Source organism: Falco cherrug, chromosome 14 (genome assembly GCF_023634085.1).
Source record: "Falco cherrug isolate bFalChe1 chromosome 14, bFalChe1.pri, whole genome shotgun sequence".
Taxonomy (NCBI): domain Eukaryota; kingdom Metazoa; phylum Chordata; class Aves; order Falconiformes; family Falconidae; genus Falco; species Falco cherrug.
This window is the reverse complement of record NC_073710.1, coordinates 5,376,099-5,396,185: the sequence shown is the minus strand read 5'-3', so window position 1 is coordinate 5,396,185 and position 20,087 is coordinate 5,376,099. Positions and strand designations below refer to the sequence as shown.

Below are 20,087 nucleotides of genomic sequence, written 5' to 3'. Positions count from 1 at the left end.
TCTCTGCATAATGATAGAGAAGAAAAAAACCACCATAATCAGAAATATTTGTAACACGATCAGGCTTTGGAGGAATCTACAACAATGAACTTAAGTAAGAGACCACTGACCAACTGCCCCTGTACAAATCTCTAAATATTGTGATTATACAACTATTACATCTCATATGTAAAAGAAAAAAAAAAGTTTTAATCTATTTGTAACGAGTTTTTTACTACTGTAATTTTTAATTTCACCACAAAAAGTACAAAAAGTATAATAAAAATTGTAAGAATACTATAAATGACATTTGATACCACTAACATCGTGTTTAGTCATTGGTATTTTTGACAGACATCACCCTGACAAACCAGCTTTAAGAGGGGAAATAATTTTGATATGAGGAAAGACTTCAAGCATTTTAACTACTTCGAGGCAATCACTAGCTCTAGGATGTTGGGTTTTTTTTCTAGCCCTCATCAGTGTAGAAGACCACATGGAATCCACACTAAAGGCAAAGTTCATTTGAAGGTCATTTTGCTTCTGGCAATTGACTATAATTACTTTTCTGTACCAGAGAATTTCTGAATCATATCTCGCAATGTATTTTCATTGTAAGCACTACTGATACAATGTATACAACTTATGTTTTTAAGTATAGGAACCTTTGTGAAAACTCGTATAAGGCCATAAAAAATTTCAAGCAGAACCAGTACAAGTGAAATGGTAGCTATTAGTGAAACAAACAAACCACCCCTCAGAAATAAACATTGGAGAAGCTGTCAAATATCAGACTTTATATATATCCACTGAGAAGTGCTGGAAGAGCTTATATAAAAAGTTCAAACACCCCTTTTCCCCAAATAAAACAAACCAAATGGAATAAAGTAAAATAAACCCAAAGGAATGTCTACCTAGATGTAGTCTTCTTTCAATAGTAACCCCCCAAAAATTATTAGAAATTCAATTAAAAAATTTTTGCATTGATGTTCGAAGTGACTTCTACTTATTTTTTCATTAATTTTTTTTAAAGTAGTAATCTACTATTTTGAGAATATTAGGACAAGCATGGAAGCTGCTCCATTTCAACAGAACAGATGTAATACAGAGAACACCATCAAAGTTTCCATATACACTTACTGATTTGATGAATTGTAGCATGAATATAATTACACGTGTGCATAAACACACGCACATGCACATTCAAGCACACAGTATATGAAAGCCTATTAAACAGGGCAGGAACCAAGTTTTCTATATACAGAAACCGTAACTTACCTGTTATACAGTTTATCATAGTTTTCCCTCATAAGCTCTTTCTCTTTTTCTAGATCATTTATTCTTGCCTGTAACTAATATGAAGAAGGACGTTTCAAGCAATGCACAGCACAAAAGGAAATTACAATGAATGTTTAAAGGCAAATAGTTAATAATTTGTAGGCATTGCCAGGCTTTTATTTGTTCTTTTCATACAAAAGCCTCTTAGAAGCTTCAAAATAACACCTTCTTTACCACATGGGTTTACAATTGGCCCAGTCTTTTTCATGTTATTTATACGAAGCTGAGACAAGCATGTCATAGTTGAACAATAGCTTATAAAATTCTGCCTTGGGAGGGGGGGGGGGGGGGGGGGGGGGGGGGGGGGAAGAAGGAAAAAAAGCAAAATATCCATAGCATTAAATTTTTTTATTTCCATTCCTGTAAGTGAGTATTGGTATTAGCGAGTTAATAGATCCTGTATCATAAATATTTTCTTATTAACCTTATAGAAACAACAAGTCCTTGCTTTTAAAGTACTCAAAGCAGGATATGGTTTTAAAAATACAAGATGCTTTAACTCAGAAGACATACCCTACATGCACTACAATAGCTTAAAGGTTTGGAGAAAATATCTGAGGTAACTTTTGTAAACTTAGTTCATGTAAAATACATTAAAAACAGGTAAACAACATAGTAAAACTAAACTTCAGTTGCTACAAAATGTTTGCAGATTCTTACTCCTCACATGTTAAAGAGCAATAAACCACTTGATTTTTAGCCCTGTATCTGTGTGACTGTTAGTGATGACACTAGTCTCTAAGAGTCACTAGACAAAATAAGTGACTGATCTGGACTGCTGAGTAAGATGTAATACTACACTGTACAGTAATTAAATTAGGTTGAAATAATACCAAAACCTGGCAATATGTGATCAATAAATCAAGTAAAAAATTTTTCTGGTTAACAAACCACTTGTTTAGTATCAGAATTGATGTGAAATCCTATGCTTTAACCTCAAATATTGTCCAACCACCGGTGCAGTGATTATGTGGTATGGGCATCAGGTATGGTTCATGATTCTGTGAAATGCAAGCAGCAGCCACAGGCTTTTTTTAATGGGATAGAAGTATTTATATTACCAGGCCAGTCTTCTAAGTGTGTTTGAAGGGTCATCTCTGCAATTAAAAGGTATCTCCCATTGTTAACTTTTTCCTTATCTATGTGTACTACCTAAAGCAGGTTCTAGCTCTCTTGAACGCAAACCCACCTCCTCCGTTCTTCTGTTTGAAATAGTTATTGATTGCAACTCTTTGTTAAGACAGAGGCACTTTAACCTCTCCTCTTTAAGCTGTAGATTCAGTTCATCAGCTTTTGCTATTAAAGCATCATGGCTGGTCTTCAAGTTCTTTTGGTTCTGTGAAAAGGAAGGAAGAAAAATTCAGAAAGAAAACAAATCACACTCGGTAGAATGTAACACTGCATATTCAACCTGTGGTCTCTCATGGCAGTATTTAATACATATTCTCAATGTGGTCAACAGGAGACACTCTTGAACTAAGTAACTGAAAGCAATTTTCATTACGCATGGCCAGGACAAGGTGGCATTCTCGCTGCTCTCATGAACATTAAACCCTCAGTTCAGTCATGATGAAAACGACCAAGAAATACATCTGTTAAGCAATTAAAAGATTTTGCTGTGGTTACAGCGGTTCGACATACTGACCAAAAACACTGCAGTAGCAAGCAAAAATGAGTGTTGACCACAGTTATGTTAATCACAGCGCTTGCAACAGCTCTGTTAACCCTTAATTTTAGATGGATAATTGTTTCATATTCCTAATGCACTCGGTTCTATTTCCCTCCTAGCAGTAGCTTAAGGACTCATGATTTCTTTTAGATTTTAATTTACTTCAATGGATTATATTAAGGCACGTTTAACCAATTATAGTATTAAATGGAGGATACTGATAGAACCTCTATTTCCAGAATATCGGTTAATATTACACTGTCTACGTTCCACAATGCTTTAATAAAGCCTCATTCATCAAGAATTTAAATGTAAACCACACTCAAAGTGTAACTTGAAACAAAACGGCCCAAAAGCCAATCTTCCATTTAATAAAGTGATTATATGCAAATTTATGACAAATAAATGTAAGACTGTAGATAATGCTTAATGATTGTAGACAGACAAAAGTTATCCTCATTTTTTCCATATATTATTCCTACAAAGTAGTTAAATGGAGAAGCTGAATGTGAATTCTGTACAAATTGTTTAGGTTCACATGCAGTCTGAATATCCTAGAAACAAACAAAAAACCCACAGAAAACCCAATCACCAACCTGATTCTCAACCTTCCACATGCCATTTCTCAGTAGAGAAAAATATAATGGAGAATAAATAATATTAGCAATCAGCCTTATTTCAGAGATAATTATATTATCAATTTTTAAGTCTTTCTACAGTATTCCTCTTGCTTTGTCTGGAAACTGTATTTCCATACAGTTCACACAATGACACCTTAAAAATAATTTTCACACTGTTTTATTTTTCTCTCCAAGTATCTTCCCTTTCTCCTAAAAATCAAAATCCTTACACTCTAACCCTCCCAGCTGTCCAAAGCGAACTAATCTTTTCTTCCCCATCTCTCACCTTCTACTTCTTCCTGAAGTTCTTTTCCATTTCAGTAACTTGTGTCTCTTCGACAGACAATATATGAAGGAAAAAAACCCAACCCCCAAACAAACTACCCTGGCAAAGCTGCCTTTCATAGACTGTTTCACCTTCAGCTCCTTCCTTAATTTCAAAAACAGTTGAAAAATAATTCAACAATCATATTCATCCTACTGAACCATCTCATTAAAAGCACTAAAAGTACCTTCCTGAGAAATCTCCTTGCTTCAACTCCATTCTAACCCTTCAGTGTCTCTGCTGCTCTCCTGACCACTTTGGATAACTTTCCTCATCAACTTTAAGGGGAACCATGACTTCACCATTGCTATTTCCCCTCTCCCCCCCCCAAATGCAAGTCTTTACCTGGATATTGTTCTATATCTGAGCATTCTGTCAGCACTGTTTTTCCATTACGCTCATACTGTTTTCTATCCTGCTCTACCTGAAGTATCTCAAGACTCAAATCATAGCAACAAGTAGGATGATGATTGCAGTTTAATATTTCTAGTCTGGAATTTTATTTCTTTTGGAAACACGCCTCTCTCTCTATATATATATAAACACCTCCTAGAAATATAGCACAAATGAACATAAACTGCTCTTAATTACAGTTGTGAAACTGTTGTAGCAACTTTCAAGAGAAATAACTCTCTATAGTATTTTAAATGGTAGTTGCACAGGTTAGCACATTTTGTATTAGAAATCATTAAACCCTGAATGGTCAGTGTGTAATTAAAGCAAATAAATATACGAATGGGATGAAATATATAATCCAAACAATTTCAAGGGCCTTTGTTCTTCTAAGCAGATTGCATAATTCCTTCATTCAACTGGCTAATTACAATTCTTTATCAACAAAACTCTCCTGTAAATGTTGGGTAGCAAGCTCAACTTCAATACCATTAGATGGAGCAGAATTATAGGCCTTTATTTTGTGGCTTCACATTTTGGGCTGACCCAAGTTCTAAGATGAACATGGAGGAATTATATGGGTTTCAATTGGTAGAAGTTGAAAGTAAATAATAACAAGCACAATAGGCAGAAAAATCATGAAGGAAAACATAAAAAAATAATACTAAAGCCTGCTCTGTTGATAAGTACTTTACATGCCATCTAAACTAGAAATTTTGGCTTTTCAGATATTCATGTTTAATAGACACGTCTCAAACATTCAAGTGATAGGAAATGGGAAAATCATATCCATTATCTTGTTAAAAAACCCCCAACAACAGAAAACACACTCATCCTTTGCAAAAATGCAACTTTCACTCTGAATATTAGAAACAATATCTTCAAATACCAGTATGAATCTTAGGCATGTGTTTCTATTCAGCTGCTGCCAAGAAAGAGGCACAAGTACTTGACGTTTGCTGTAAAGTACCAAAAAGTTGCATATGATTTAAAATGGAACAATATACTTACTGCTTTCTATTTAAGAGCACAAAAAGCCATGTGAAACCTGTCTCTCCTGGAATTTATATTCTACATAGCTCACCTTGTGAAAAATTAGGAAAAACTGCTTTGGCAGAGAAGATATATGTATTACACTGAAGGCAGGGAGGAAAGCAAAGCAAAATGTGGTGGCAGAAACATGGGGGGGTGGAAGGAACAGAACAAAAATCTAATGGCACAAGCGTTATTTAGCATGCTAAAATAACAAGTATCTAGTGCTTCCACCTCCTAATGGTAGGATACTTTATAAGGCTCTATTGTACTCCATTGTGAGAAGGATTGCTACTCACAGGAACTATTGTTTCCAAGTCATTACCATACTACCTCTGCCTGTATGCACATGTGGTTCTCCAAATACATACAGAAAGAAGAAGGAAAATGCTGTATAACTAAATCTTATACAGAACCTACCATGCAGTTTCATGTTCTGGTGATATTTTCATAAAACTGCTCTTTTTATGAAGACGATTTTATTACTTACAGTAGCCCTCTGAAATATGTTCCATGAACTTATGAACACAAGTTAAGCCCTAACATCAGAACTCTAAACAGCCAAACCTCCCCAACTTTACCAAAGACTTATGAAGTGAAGGGGGTCTGGTACCTCTTCTTTGGTAAATCAGTACATTTAAGTCAAAGCCCTCTCTTTACATGATCAGCAATCTCTTTCAATATTCAGACAACTCAGTTCATTATCCACAACTTGCCTGGGATGGCTTTGCAGATAAACTCTTTAAAGACCTGCTAGACCCTTCTGGGGAAGAAAAAAAACAAAAAACAAAAAACCAAAAAAACCCCTAAAAATCCCCATGCATTTGGAGTAGCTTGGGTGCAATGTATTATGTGGCTCATTTTCATGTACTCAGCACTGAGTCAGAATCAAGAACTTTGTATATTTATTTTCTGTTTACACATGCTTATGTGACGAGAGTAAAGGAATGTTACTGACCAAATTGCAATTACCTCTTGAAGCTGGAGAAATTTTCCTTCCATTGCTGAAAGAGCGTTGGTTTTCTCAACCAGCTGTTTACGGACTTTGATCATTTCCACATTGTCCCGAATGTTTAACCTTCAAAATTGTATTAAGAAGACATGCATCATGAGCTTAAAGATACAAAATGTATTATTTTTTTTTCTTTTGAAAAGTTGAAATCCTTCGCAAATCAGTGTTCTACAACACATTTGGGAGAAGATTTAGTGTGCAATACCCAAATTAATTCCTTCTTCTATAATCCACATTACAGAATTTAGGTAAGTAAATATTGTACCGAAAGATGACATAGCAGCTTTAATCAATACATTAATGTCTTTGTTTATTGTATGAAACCTTATGTGACAGGAAAAGAAAAAAAATCCTATACCTAAATAGATCATTTGTCTTCCATTCACTTTTTTCCACCCTCCAAAGTATTTGTTACCAGTACATCACCATTTTATGGAGTTTCCTCTTATACTTTAAACCTATCAAATGTCGCTAAGAAAAAGTGACTGGCATTCAAACAAGCTGCAGGTGTGTCTTAACTACATGAAAATCACTTAATATCCATGTAGATATTCTATGTTGTCACAATTTTAAGATTAATTTGAGAATGTGCTGTTTAACAGAAAGTTTGTTTAGAATAATTAAAAATTTAAATAAATATTTATTTTGCTCTTTTCTCTTATTTCAAGCAGTGAAACTAAACCCCATTATTTTCACAGCTTCTTCACGTATGGGAAGAGAGACCAATTTTGATTTGTATTAATATAAAATGATAAAACCAGAATAAATATTTAGCATTTGAAAAGGTCATTTATCTTCCAATATTTATCTGTTTTAGACATATTGGACAAATTGTCACAATGCCATTCTGGAGCAAGAAAATGGACTACAAAGCTTACACATCTGTAAACCAGCTGAGTACATGAAATACTTTCCTTTTATTCTGTAAAATATAAAATCCTATTGTATTTTGGCATTGCCCAGTTAATTACACAGAAGATAAACACACTCACAAACCTGAGATCTTCCCTAAGAAACAGCCTTAACTCAATCCTAAAACTATCATGTGTCTAAAACATGTTATCTACATAAATTAAAGTTGTGGCGAGTATAGACAGCAGCAGTGTCTCATGCTAGCTATTTAAAAGCTAATGTAGTGGCATGTTTTTATTAATCTTGTTCCACACATCAAACAAAAGGCTCTGATGCCTTCAAAGGCTTTTTCTTTCTATACCCACCCCCCCCATCCCCTTCTTTTTTAAGCAGGGGGCTTTTTTCCCTTTTTTTCTTTTTAAGTAGAAAAAGGAGCAGATGATAGTGAAATTTATGATGTACAGATGTAAACTCCATGGCTTCTGACAATCAACATTAACTATTTTTTCAGCAGTGAATGAAACAGCATTTGATTTAAAGATGTTTGGGGTACTGATATTATGAAGTGTATTATTCAAATTCAGAAATCAAAACCTACTTTTATTTGGATCATTTCAGTTCTTACAATTGTAGGAGTATTTATCTCATGAAATTTCTAGCTACAGAAAGCATGTGCAATTAGTTTCTTATTAGTGCATTACACTGACACAATCTCAGCTCTCATTATAAGCTAGAGCAAAAATATTTTTCTACAGTACTTCTATAATATTTTATTTATTTATTGAAATAAAATATGTCTAAGAAATGTCCAATGTATCTAGGTACACGACAAGGAGCTTGCTGTTGAAGAACAAAATCATTTCAGATTTTGCGGGCAAGGCAAAGTGAATTGAGAAAGTTTCTGTCGGGAAGATGACTTTTTCTATAAATGAAGTCACAAAAGAGTGGAATAGAATAGGAATTCATTATCTACACAGCTTTCTCCCTCCCAGGTAGTTGCTGTATTCTGCTCCCAGAACATCTGCCCACGTATTCTGAAATAACTTGAAAATAGAGGTTATATACAGATTTGATGTAAAAGTCAATGCTACCTTTCACTTAGGTAATATTTTGCTCAAACAATACAAAATAATGCACAAGAATAAATCTGTACTAAGATACCTCATTCAATATTTTCTCTATTGCCAAAAAAAGCTACAAATGCCATAGAAGCCAAAGTCATGGAGGTAGACCTGGAGCAGAAGTTAGAACAAGAAAAGTAACTAACATCCCTTTTGGGGCAGTAACCTGAATTAACACGCATACTCATTTAGCTGTAGCATGCCTTCTACCACAAGTGCAGAAATAAGGAACATGAACACTATCCTCCTTAAAGCTGGATTAAAAAGTCTGAAATTGGAAATGAAGTTAGGAGAAAGTGACTCTTTAAAAAGCTAAGAATTACATTTGGGGTTAATGTCTGAAGTACACCAAAAAGACAATCTCTTTTCCAGACCTCTTATCATTTGGATTAAACGCATAGAGAGTGGGGTCCCAATAACAGGCTGGGGACCAGCTGTGTGGGTATGGGGGACTGATAGCAACCTACACCAGAAGGAAATGATTAAAGAAAGGATCTTGACCTGCACTGTACAAATTTATGCCAGTAAATCCCAGATGGCTAAGCTAATAAAATTGAGGTCTAATTAAACCACATCCCTTGCATCTTGTCTTTTCTTCCATATGAGCAGAACATGGATACACTACTGAGACTACTCTTACACAGTCCTGACTATTGTATCCACTGGACCAGTGGCTCACAAACACTCCCCATTCACATTCAGAACAAGAAAAACAAGGAAGTAAACACATATCACCACCATATTTCTCACAATCCCTTACATTCTGTCTGGCAAAACAAACAAAACGTTTCTAGGCTAGTAGTTCTATATCAGAAATGCCTCAATGGCCAAGATGTACATACACAGACTCCCCAGCAGAGAAGTAAAGAATGGAACATCAACGTAAAGTACTCTTCTCATTCTACTATGCTTAGGAACTAACAGGATTATATGTTGATAGACATTATGTTCTTTCCTTTACCTCTTACTTCTTATAGGAAGTCAAATATACAGGGGAAAAAAACCCCAGCCAACAATGTTTACCTTCTAAAACCACCTTTACGTTGTAATTGATAGTATATTTGCAATAGGCAAAACGCCAACATTGCATCAATAGCTCCATCATCTAAGTTATTAGGATTATTTAAATACCAACATAAAATACTGTATTTGTTTGCCTGGCTATCAACAAATGAAAAAAAGTAATGATCTTTAGGGAATCTGGTTAAATATAAAAAATCACATATGCAAATGCAAATATAAGGGTTGGTTTTTTTACACTAGACATGATTTAGCAAATTTGTATACATGCTGTAGTCTCTCAAAACCCTTTAGATAATGCATTGTGACTAACATGCTCCACATTTTAATCTAGGTCTGTAATGCTGTAATGCAAACACAGAAGTCACAAGTGTGTCAGATACGATATTCCTGTCCAAAAATCCACACATGTAATAGGGTTAATTCCAAAGTCATGTTGCAGCAAAAAATGCCAAAGGAATTAAAAACTGACTGGCAAATAAGTTTTTTTCATTAAAAATCAACCAAACAAAACACAAAAAGCCCACATAAACATGTGCAAATACCAAATACCTGTTTCACAAATGCATTTTGGGGTGGCTTTAAAAATGTTTTCAGATAGTACCATGAGCAATTAAGTTAGTTGAAGTTAGCTGCTTGCAAAATGTGATTGTTTAGACAATGTTTTAACTTGCACATGGACATCAAACCATGAGGTTATTCTGGTTTTGGCCATCTTGAAATTAAAAACAGTCAAGCTAAATGCAGTCAAATTTTGTACTTAAGAAAATGTGTTTAGTCTAACAACCTACAGGCCAAGTTTCTCCCTTAAGCTGGAATTAAATCAGAATTATATATTCCTGAAAAAATCCCCAAACAATCTCTATTAAATAAATACTGACAAAAACATTTATTGCAGCCATATCACAATAACTATCTCAAGGAGTACACTGCATATGAACTCAGCTCTGTCATGTAGCTCTCATGTTGTTACACAGGAACTGGAGTGAAGCTGCAATGGTGGCTTTAAAATATTAGTGGATTTCTTGTGGGTATAGGACTCATGATAAATAGTACCTCCCTCCCTTACCGCTGATGGATCAGTGAGTATTAACTGTGGCTGCTTCACTACTTGGAAGCTACAGTTATTTCAATCACAAGACTTTCTTAATCATGTAGCAGAATAAAGAATGTTTTCCTAAAGGGTGGAAGTAACCTAATTTTGTTAACACCAGGCTAAGATCAAATGGTACTACAACATGAAGATTGATGGAAGCACATTAATTATGTCCTTTTGGCACCATACAGTTCCTAAAGAGTTTTAACAAATTAACTGGGTTTGGGTAGTAATGCAACTACATGACAGCCAAGTGTATTCTTAAACAAGAAAAAGCTGCCAATTGCACCAAAATTCAAAGACAAAAGCTACAAAGATGAAATAAGATGACCTCATCAGTCACCCAGATTTCCAATTTTTCCTCCAATATTCCAGTACTGACAGTTTCTTCTCTGCTAATACAAAGAATAAAAACAAGAATTACACAGAACCTATAAATCTATCTGTGTAATAAAACAACTAACACAGACTGTTCTAGATAGCAGTTACAAGACTTCCAAAGAAAGCAAGCCAATGAAAATCTCCTAAAGATATTATGTATAGGTACCCATGGTTACAGTTAAACCTGGAGAGAATAGTATCCCTCTTCAGTTCTGGCTCTAGTTCATTCAGCATAAAACCACCCCAAAACTCAAAAAACATGGGGATTATCAGTCCTCCATAAAGTATTCTAGTGGCAAAATCATAGACTGCACACACCATTCTAAACATGCACTAGTGGATGTTTTTCAATTTCTCTCCCAGTGTCTTCAGCCAAACACAGGAACTCTTAATGTATCTTTTATCAGGTTTCAGACAAGAAATAGACTACAAAGGAAATACTTCCAGAACTTCAACCATGAATTCCCAGATAGTAACTTAGGTCAGGTATCATGGATTGCATATATGCAATCTGATAAATGTAAATAAAAAAGGATCTGCACCACTTTTTCTAACCTGTATGCTTTAAAACCTCTTAAAAGTTTCACAGAAATATGGTAGTTGACATCAAATTTAGATGTTACATTCAGTTTCTGACTTAAAGAACAGTGTTTATCTATAGAAAAGTGAGCACAGAAATTCTTTCAGATTTGTATCAGATTCTTTTCAAATAATGAAAAAATCTTAAATATGTTCTGATTTCATTGTAGGCACAGACTAAGAAATTATTTATGATAACAACTTCTTCAACCTATTTAAACTATATAAAGGAAACTCTGAATAGGGGAAGCTTATGACTTTGTGAATAATTGAATAGCAAACACTATGATGTATTATATACGTAGCACCACTGATGCACAAAAGAATGCTCACACATAATAACGGGGTCCCTCCTTCAAAGGCAATTGTATTTCTCATCCAAGTAAAACTTGCATTAAAATCAAATGAGTAAGGAATGGAGGATCATGCAGTATTACATCCTTAATCCAAATAAAAGTAACAGACTGAAAATGAAACAGTCAAAAGAGGGAAAATATATGCTAAATTATATAATCTCGTATATATTTTTTTAAAAATGATAGAACAGAAGAGATTAATAGAAGCTTTATTGCGAAACACATTCCACACGTTGACTTTGTTTCACTGCACAGCTATACTACATTCCTTCAAAAATTCGCTAATTTACCCTTACAATGCCATTATGTTTCTACTATTTGTAGACTCCAAATTATCAATGAGTTTTAATAAACATTAAATAACCCACTATGAACCTATATCTGAATTTTTTAAAGAACTATATTGAAGAAACAATAGATGATTAAAATTTAATGAGTCAAACTTCAACTGAATCTGAATCAGCTGGAAATGAATTCTCTAAAATGGTAATTATAAACTCCTTTGTTTATTTATGAAAAAATATTGTAACATTATCATAACAATCTCCTTGCTTAGAATTACCCATGGCTAATGGTAAATCAATTTATGACTTCAGTTTGACCAAAGGAAAAAAAACGAACAAAGCACATATTTCTTAATAGAACAAGCAATTTTCACAGCTATATATAATGTTTCCACCATGGAGGTTTTCATTTTTCACAATACCTTTGGCTTGTTGCTTCTTGCTCTTTCAGCCGTAGGATGGATTCTTCAATTTCCTTGTCCTTTCTTCTTAGCTGACTCACAAGTACCTCTCTGGCGTGTTCCAGTTCTTCAATGCGTTCCTTTTGGGACTCAATCACAGTCTTCCTGCAAGTACAAGCATCTTACATTCCCAAACCAGCCAAGTATTTAATAAAAGAAAAAAACCTAAATAAATATTCAAGAGAGCAAATAAGTTAAAAGTGTTCAGCAAAATTTGTATTTCTTAATTACATGCATTACAGCAGAGGTTTAATAGTTCAACTTACTATGAAAATAAATAAAATGTCACCACATGAAAAGATGTGAATAGTATAACAAATAGATAAATAATTCAAACATATTATTAACCAACACTAACTCTTAAAATAAATGTTTATGTGGACCAAATAATGTTTAGCAGAACGCAGCTGAAAACATCGTTCATGGGTTCTTATACTCTGTATTACATGTATCCTCCTCCTAATCTATTAGTACCAAGTGTTTTTTGAACAGGAAAACACTATCACTAGCTATCAAAAGAATATGAAAACTTCAATGGATGGAGCAGTGAAAATAATTTTTAAGTTTTTATTCTTATTTTATATTTTGCAATTTTGATTTTTTTGACAAGTTAATCTCGGCTATCCTTTCTACTAACATTTTTTCTAATAAGAATAAGCAACAACTCATCTACAATTTCTTCCACTCTAAAGCTTTTCATGCATAAGCTAGTTATTCATTACTTCATATACCTATCATAGACTTAAACGTACCTTGAGGTTTTTGGCCTTGTTTGCTTTTGTACCTGAATGTACCATTCTGAGCAACCGTGGTTATTTTTTCTACCTTTGAGAGACCTGAAATCTCTGAAAAAAAATGCTATTTCGATGTTTCTTGCATTATAACGCATGGCAGTTTTAGTCAATAGCTCTTATTTTCCTAGTCTTCAAAAGTGATAGGTATAGGAGAAATAGCCCTTTCTAGGCCCATCACTATAAAATTACTAAAGATTTTTTCTTCAGTAACAACATTCTATTTTAATGCATATAATTTTTTCTTTTTAAAGAGTATCTGTTCAGCAAGGGTTAAATTCAGACAGGATGCTAGCAAAAGTGCAATTTCAAGATTGTTCAAGAATTCAAATTTATTTATTATAATAATTTATGACCTTTTCTATAAAATGACTTCCTAAGATCCCACTAAATCTTTGTGTTTACAAAACACATAATTGCACATTAATTTATGTATTTGTATATTTAGTTTGCCCATTTATTGGAAATTTAGCATTTATTGATACTGTAGTAAATCTGATTTATGTAAATCATTACAGAAACACACACACACACACACACTGAAAGTAGCTTCTACAAAACCAGATGTCTTAAAAGAATAATTGGTTCCGATACACTTTGGAGAAGGAAAATGTCCTAATCAGACCTCAGTACCTTTAAACTAGATGTTAACTACCTTTTCTCCACCCTGTGTAACACCTCTCTGTCTTCACGCAGTCTCTACGTTAAAGATGTTATCAAGAGTTTCCCGAGCTTCAATTTCAGTCAAAATGTGCAACGGGACTATAAACCAACTTTCAAAATGCAGAAGTGCATCAAAATAATTTACATTATAATCCCATACTGTGCATTTACAACTTATCCATAAAGTCTGACCACCACTCATTTCTAGAAGCCTAAACACATCAGCATAACACAATCCATACGGTCCCACTTGCATGGGTTACCCCACACTTTTCAGGACTGTGTTGGCAATAACATTGCAGCTATGGTTCTTTCTCCTTTTGTCAGTTTTGTCTGGTAGTAAGCTAAGCAGCATTGCACACCAGCAAAAAGAGAGGCTCACCATTGAAGATCAATTTTAACTTCCAGCTACATTCTTATGTACCTACATTTTGCATTCTAAACTCTCGATCCTGTTTTCCTTATAATAAAACACTTCTGCATTGTTACCAGTATTACTGTTCTCAGATCCAACAACTTCACTTCATTTTCTGAAGTGAAAACTTCTGAAAAATGTATTTTTTTCTTCAAGAAAATGGTAAAGTTTTAACAATCATAACGACAAAAATTAAGAAATATGAAAATCATACAAATTTCTTATTTCAGCCTTTGGATCATCGAGCAGACTTTGTCCATACGTTGGGGCCACAAGGTTTGGTGATTTCACTTCTAAATCCTGATATCTCATTCCTAAAAACAAAGGAAAGATAAATTTCTGTCATGTTGAATGAAAAAGCCTTTAATAGAACAACAATCTGTATGCAGTACAAACACAAGCCATACACATATCCCATAAAAAGTATTTTTACATCAGATTCACATGGAAAGAGATAATCAGAATATCCAGAACATAGCTGCTGTAAAATTTGAACTATGGGTGATACAGCATGCACTGTTTAAGAGAGGTGTTAAAAACACGTCTTGAAATGTTTTCTTAGAAGATTTTACTTTTAAAAACAGGGAACAGAGATGGTGATGGTGTTTTCAAAGAAGAATTTAAAACAGGAACATGGACTTGTAATCACTTTTTCTCTGATAGCACTTTCTTTACAAAATCACGAGTGTCATTCACCTAGACAAGCAACTACAGCACCATTTTTAGCAGCAGTGCAAATAATTTCCATATGTCCTTTGGAGGCATACTAATTTCCTGGTGAAGAAGAAGGGTGAGAAATTCCTTGAAGAAGACTTTTTAGTCCAGCAGGAAAAGCAATGGTTTCTCCAAATCTCTTTCTCCTCTTCTTCAGCATGAAGAAATTAGTGAAGTTTGAGGTAGGCTCAAACTATGCGTTAAATTTCAAATACAGCATTAAGGCTGCGCTCCCTTAATCCCCAAAACTCAGTCATTTAGGTTCAAGGCAAACCACCACCAGCAGGTTCACAAAATGACTTGAAAAACAAACTGCCTACTTTGCATTCATGCTGAGTTAACTTGATTTATTTATATATCTTGAATTTCAATCTGTAAGAATTATTTTAAGGTACTGGTAATTGTGCTATATACATATGTGTATATATAAATGCATAGAGTATATATTTGTTGGTTTTTTTTTTGTTCAAATCATGGTAGATCTTAGATGGTTGTACTCAATAAAGAAAGCAATGTGAGAAACCGGTGAGTAAATTTACTGGACATTCATACTTGACCACACCTTTTGTGTCCACTTTGTATGGTAACTTAAATCAGCCAAATACAAAAGAGATACAGGAAGGTGTATTTATTATTTGTGGGTTCCTCCTACCTCTTCATACCCTGGAGACAGCTAAGGTCTCCTGAATTTTTCCAGGTATCTTAATTTTTGGATAATTGCTCTGAATATTTTCTGATCTGCACTAAATATGTTTTGAAGTTCAGCCTCATGGTTTCACAGAGCAATTTAAGAGTCTGGCTGTCTCTAAAGATAGGAGGCACCTACCTGACACCAGACTGCTAGGTTTATCATCATTAATCAAAAGGGTAGGATGAGGAAACACGCAAGAAAAAAACACAAAACACCCTATGCTAACGAATACTATAGAAAATGTTCTCTGACATTCTGGAAGACAACACTACCGAGCTCAGGTTCCGAGTACTGACTACTAGACTTTTAATAATAGCCTTCACCTTAGAAAAGTGTCTTCAGGAAACTACATATTCATAACATTCAAATTATCAGAATCCCTTCTAGTTAGGACATGGTCTTAGAACTGAGATAGGCCCACTAGAACTTATGAACATTCTTATCTGAACTGGATATTCTGTGGACAGTTGGTGGGTTTTTTTTCTTCCTCATGTTGTCTTCAGTTTATGAACCACCGCTTCAATCAACATGGCCCCAGTCCTAGCTCTGCACAGGACATCTCTGATCTGGATTTGTTCTCATGCCAAGATAAGTCCTCACAGCATGCCATGTCAACATACGATCTTTAATCCTTGAACCAAGTTGCCCTTTTCTCTCTTCTAGCACTGGGTCTGAATAAATTTATTATATTTCTACCCTATTTGTGCATTGGTAAAACAAATAAAAGATTGATTTGGGGAATAAACCTGCTTAAGTCATTATGTAAAGTGTTAAAATATACATGTTTTAAAACATCAAAACTTGCACTATACTCAAATTAAAGAAGCAACTTGGTAGAGCCAATTACTTTTTATTGCCTGTCTAAAAGCATGAGAATTGTTTCTGTTTTCATATACCTGAATAATCAATGTAACCAAAATAAAGACTAGTGGGAGGGTGAGATAGCGAAAAACCACAATATAACTGGCCATCAGCCTGATCCATAGCTTGTAGAATTTGAAGAGACAATTCTGCTGACTCAGTTTTGAATCAAGGCCACAGCTGGTTTTTTTTTTACAAACACCCCACACGTTATCTGCACAGTGTATAAGTTAACTGAGTACAGCTAGTTCTACAAATGTTCATATGAAAATAGAAAGATTTTAAAACGCAATTTCCAAATGTAGGTACCATAAATAAAGGACTGGGAGTGAGGCTGCCTTAAGCTGTGAGTCTTGACAGCAAAGAACATCATTAAAGATGGCTGCATTGTGGTATTTACTTTCGAAAGTCCACACGTGTAACAGATTTTTCAAGTCTGCAGTGTTGTGCACACATGTACCAAGAGACTAGAAAAAAACTTTAAATTAAAAAAGGAAAAACATGTGCAAACACACTACAGATGTAAAACTTTGTTATAACATGATAATGCAAACTTTTTCATATACTACTTTTATAAGCCTTTAACACGTAGAGAAGTTATACCAGGAAAATCCCATGATTTTTAACTATTGGAAAACTTGTTTGATAACTACCTTTATTTTCAAATCTGTGCTTTTGTTTTATATCTACCACTGCAGATTCTCAAAACAAGGACTTTAAAGGCAAACAAGTTATCATGACTGCTATTATAAATAAATTCAAGAAAAAGGGGGAAGAACAGCCTTTCTGCCTACACCTACAGGTACTATTGCCCACTGATGAACAGAAACGAGCGTGTACTTGTCACTGTGAAGCAACAATTAGTGGTACCTATATAAACTGCTGTATTTAACAAATGTGAATTATACCTTTGTTTGTGAGCTCTGGCAGGCCAGCAGCCTCATTCGCTTTTTTGAGACCCGTGTTAATACGAGATTGAACATAGCTGTACGGATTAGGCCTGTGGCCTTGAATCTGGAGCTGCTGTTTAGTTGAAATGAGTTTGCTGCGGAGGCTCTCGTTTTGTTTCTCAAGCTCACGAACTCTCTCTTGCAAATGTTCAATCATTTCTTCCAGCTCCACAACCTGACCCAGCCGCTTGGGGCCGCCACCAACCTGTTCAGGACTTTTTTTATCATTAGCAAGCCGCATTAACTTGGTGGCCATTCTGGGGAAAATAATAAAAAAAGATGAAAAAGAATGTGAGAAGTCAGCATAAAAAGCATTCTGTTGAAAGGAACATAATCACTGTGAAGACTTCAGCATAGAACCTGAATAATAAATTTCAGGTTTTGATATAACTATTACTGCCTGTGAAGAACTCTTTGAAGATAATTGAAACCACTGTGCAGCAATCTGCTTTATAGCACTGACAAATAACAGTTTCCTAGGGCTTATCATTTAAGGTTAGTAAAGGGAGGACACATATTTACTCCATATGCTGCTTAAATGTAATTTTTAACGCATGACCTTATATAGGAACCTCTGCATGCTGTTAAGTAAAGTTACAGATTCGGGATGCGGTGGGGCAAACTCTAAAAGCTACAATTCCACAAAACATTCAACTATTGAAAGAATGCTAATAATATGCAACATTTCAATGATATATCATTTCTAGTATTTTAGGATTTAAATATATATTTCCATTCTAAAGTGGCTAAAATATATAGGTAGAGATATTTAAGAAGGTAGTCCGGAAAAAGAGACTTAATAGTTCTCATTACCATACTCAATTTTATACTTGGTAAATATTACGAATGTGCTTCAGAGAAGGAACGGTAAGCCAAAGAATATAATTAGATACAGAGAGTATGGTTTTCATCTATCTTTAAAAGGATACAAATTTTGCTTTTGGCATCTCAAGAGTTGTACCTTTGATTTCCTTTAGTTTTGATAAACATTGGTAAGCTAGAACAAAAGGCAGAAAGGGCATATGGGGGTGATGTAATATACGAGAACAGAAAACATACCCAGCAGTGAATGGAAAAAACTTGGCATATAAAGAAAGAAAAGGTGGCTTTGATGAGAGAGACAAGTTCAAGACTTGACAAAATTGGTCGCACATCTTCAAGACCTGTATGTAGTTTACAGGGAATCTATTTTTGCAAGCCCAGAAAGAAAACTGAAAATAAGGACACACTTCATTTGTTTAAAGGGACTTGTTTTATTTTTGTATACTTGTGGACAGAAGCTTCTACTTAAAAGAACAAAAAAAAAAAAACCCAAAAAAATCTGTAATAACTTTAGGATGTCACAAAATGTTACTTGTCTGTAAGCAGGTTTTTTGTTTATTTGGGTTCTTTTCAATGTACTTCTACTGCAAATTCATTCCAAACTTTTAGTTACAAGGGTTTTGGCATGAGGGATGCTGGGAAAGAAATTTAGCTTCAGTAGTTAAGATTTTTCTCTGGCAAGCTAAACAAACACTGTATTTTATATTTTCTGTGCCTCAGAATATTAATTCAAGAATTCCTATTTGTACTTCTGGGTAGTTTTACCTAAGTGGATGATGAATGTGTTTGATAAGTCATCTAACAAAAAAACAGGAAATTACATTTGGAATAAGCAAACAATTCATTTGTTCCACCATTTTGTATTTGACAGTAGCCTGAACAGAAAAGATGGAAATTATGCCGGTCAATTTGATCCTGATTCACTCAATAACGAGTCAAAAGGAAAGAGTTTTGGACTTTAGATAAGCATGAAATGGTCTACCGAGGCAGTATCTTCAGATGCCCTTTCATGAATTGTTTAGCTTCTGACCAGAAGCTAGCTTAGATGCAGTAAGACTTTATTAGCTTGAGTATAGCAAAATGTGAACGTGGAGTCACTGTGCTTTTGGATTAATTAGCCCTCCTGGCATATAGTAATACCACAAACAGTTCTGCTGAGTCCAGACTGGGGTGCCAGCATGGCATTAAGTTTAATAATAAGCTTAGAGTCGCTTGCTTATGTTTGGGTACACTGGGTATACTGTGCTTCCCATGCTACTTGGGACTTCTTCAATTAAGTTATCTATCACCCTGAATAATGGGGAACTGATTGTAATTATAAAGATATTTTACGGTTAACTAAACTATAAAAGGCTAGATGCTATTTACTTTCTTGGAAGACAGAGAAAGACAAAAAAAGGGGCAGAAACTCTCCATATATTTTGATTCTAGGATGAAATTCCTGATGAAAAATTAGGCTTCTATAGCCTCTTCAGTTCTCAGAATACCTGTTATATTTGTACTCAGACAGCATATCTATGAACGCTGTACCTCCCTGCATGGAGATCTAATACTCTCCACTGCAAAAAATAGCCCACATACCACAGAGACAACCAGAAATCAATATAAAAATGAATTCTAATGAGTGATGTTTGCTAATGGTTTAAAAAGTGCTCTGAGAGA

The 20,087-nt window shown here is 34.5% G+C and overlaps 1 protein-coding gene across 7 annotated transcripts in view; it reads right to left on the bottom strand.

The window, feature by feature from the left end:
• The window catches only part of RPGRIP1L (RPGRIP1 like), a 75,280-nt gene that overhangs the window by 49,396 nt on the left and 5,797 nt on the right, over positions 1 to 20,087 (bottom strand). For 2 of the 7 annotated variants that reach the window (XM_055726383.1, XM_055726382.1), the window contains exons 4-9: positions 17,562 to 17,860; positions 14,602 to 14,701; positions 12,480 to 12,623; positions 6,329 to 6,434; positions 2,507 to 2,653; positions 1,258 to 1,331 (exon numbers count right to left, since the gene is read on the bottom strand). In XM_055726383.1, coding sequence (XP_055582358.1) covers positions 1,258 to 1,331; positions 2,507 to 2,653; positions 6,329 to 6,434; positions 12,480 to 12,623; positions 14,602 to 14,701; positions 17,562 to 17,860 — 870 coding nt within the window. Of the gene's footprint in view, positions 1 to 1,257; positions 1,332 to 2,506; positions 2,654 to 6,314; positions 6,435 to 12,479; positions 12,624 to 12,728; positions 13,364 to 14,601; positions 14,702 to 17,561; positions 17,861 to 20,087 lie in introns of those variants that run through there. The other 5 variants (XM_055726385.1, XM_055726386.1, XM_055726387.1 and 2 more) reach the window with 5 other exon arrangements.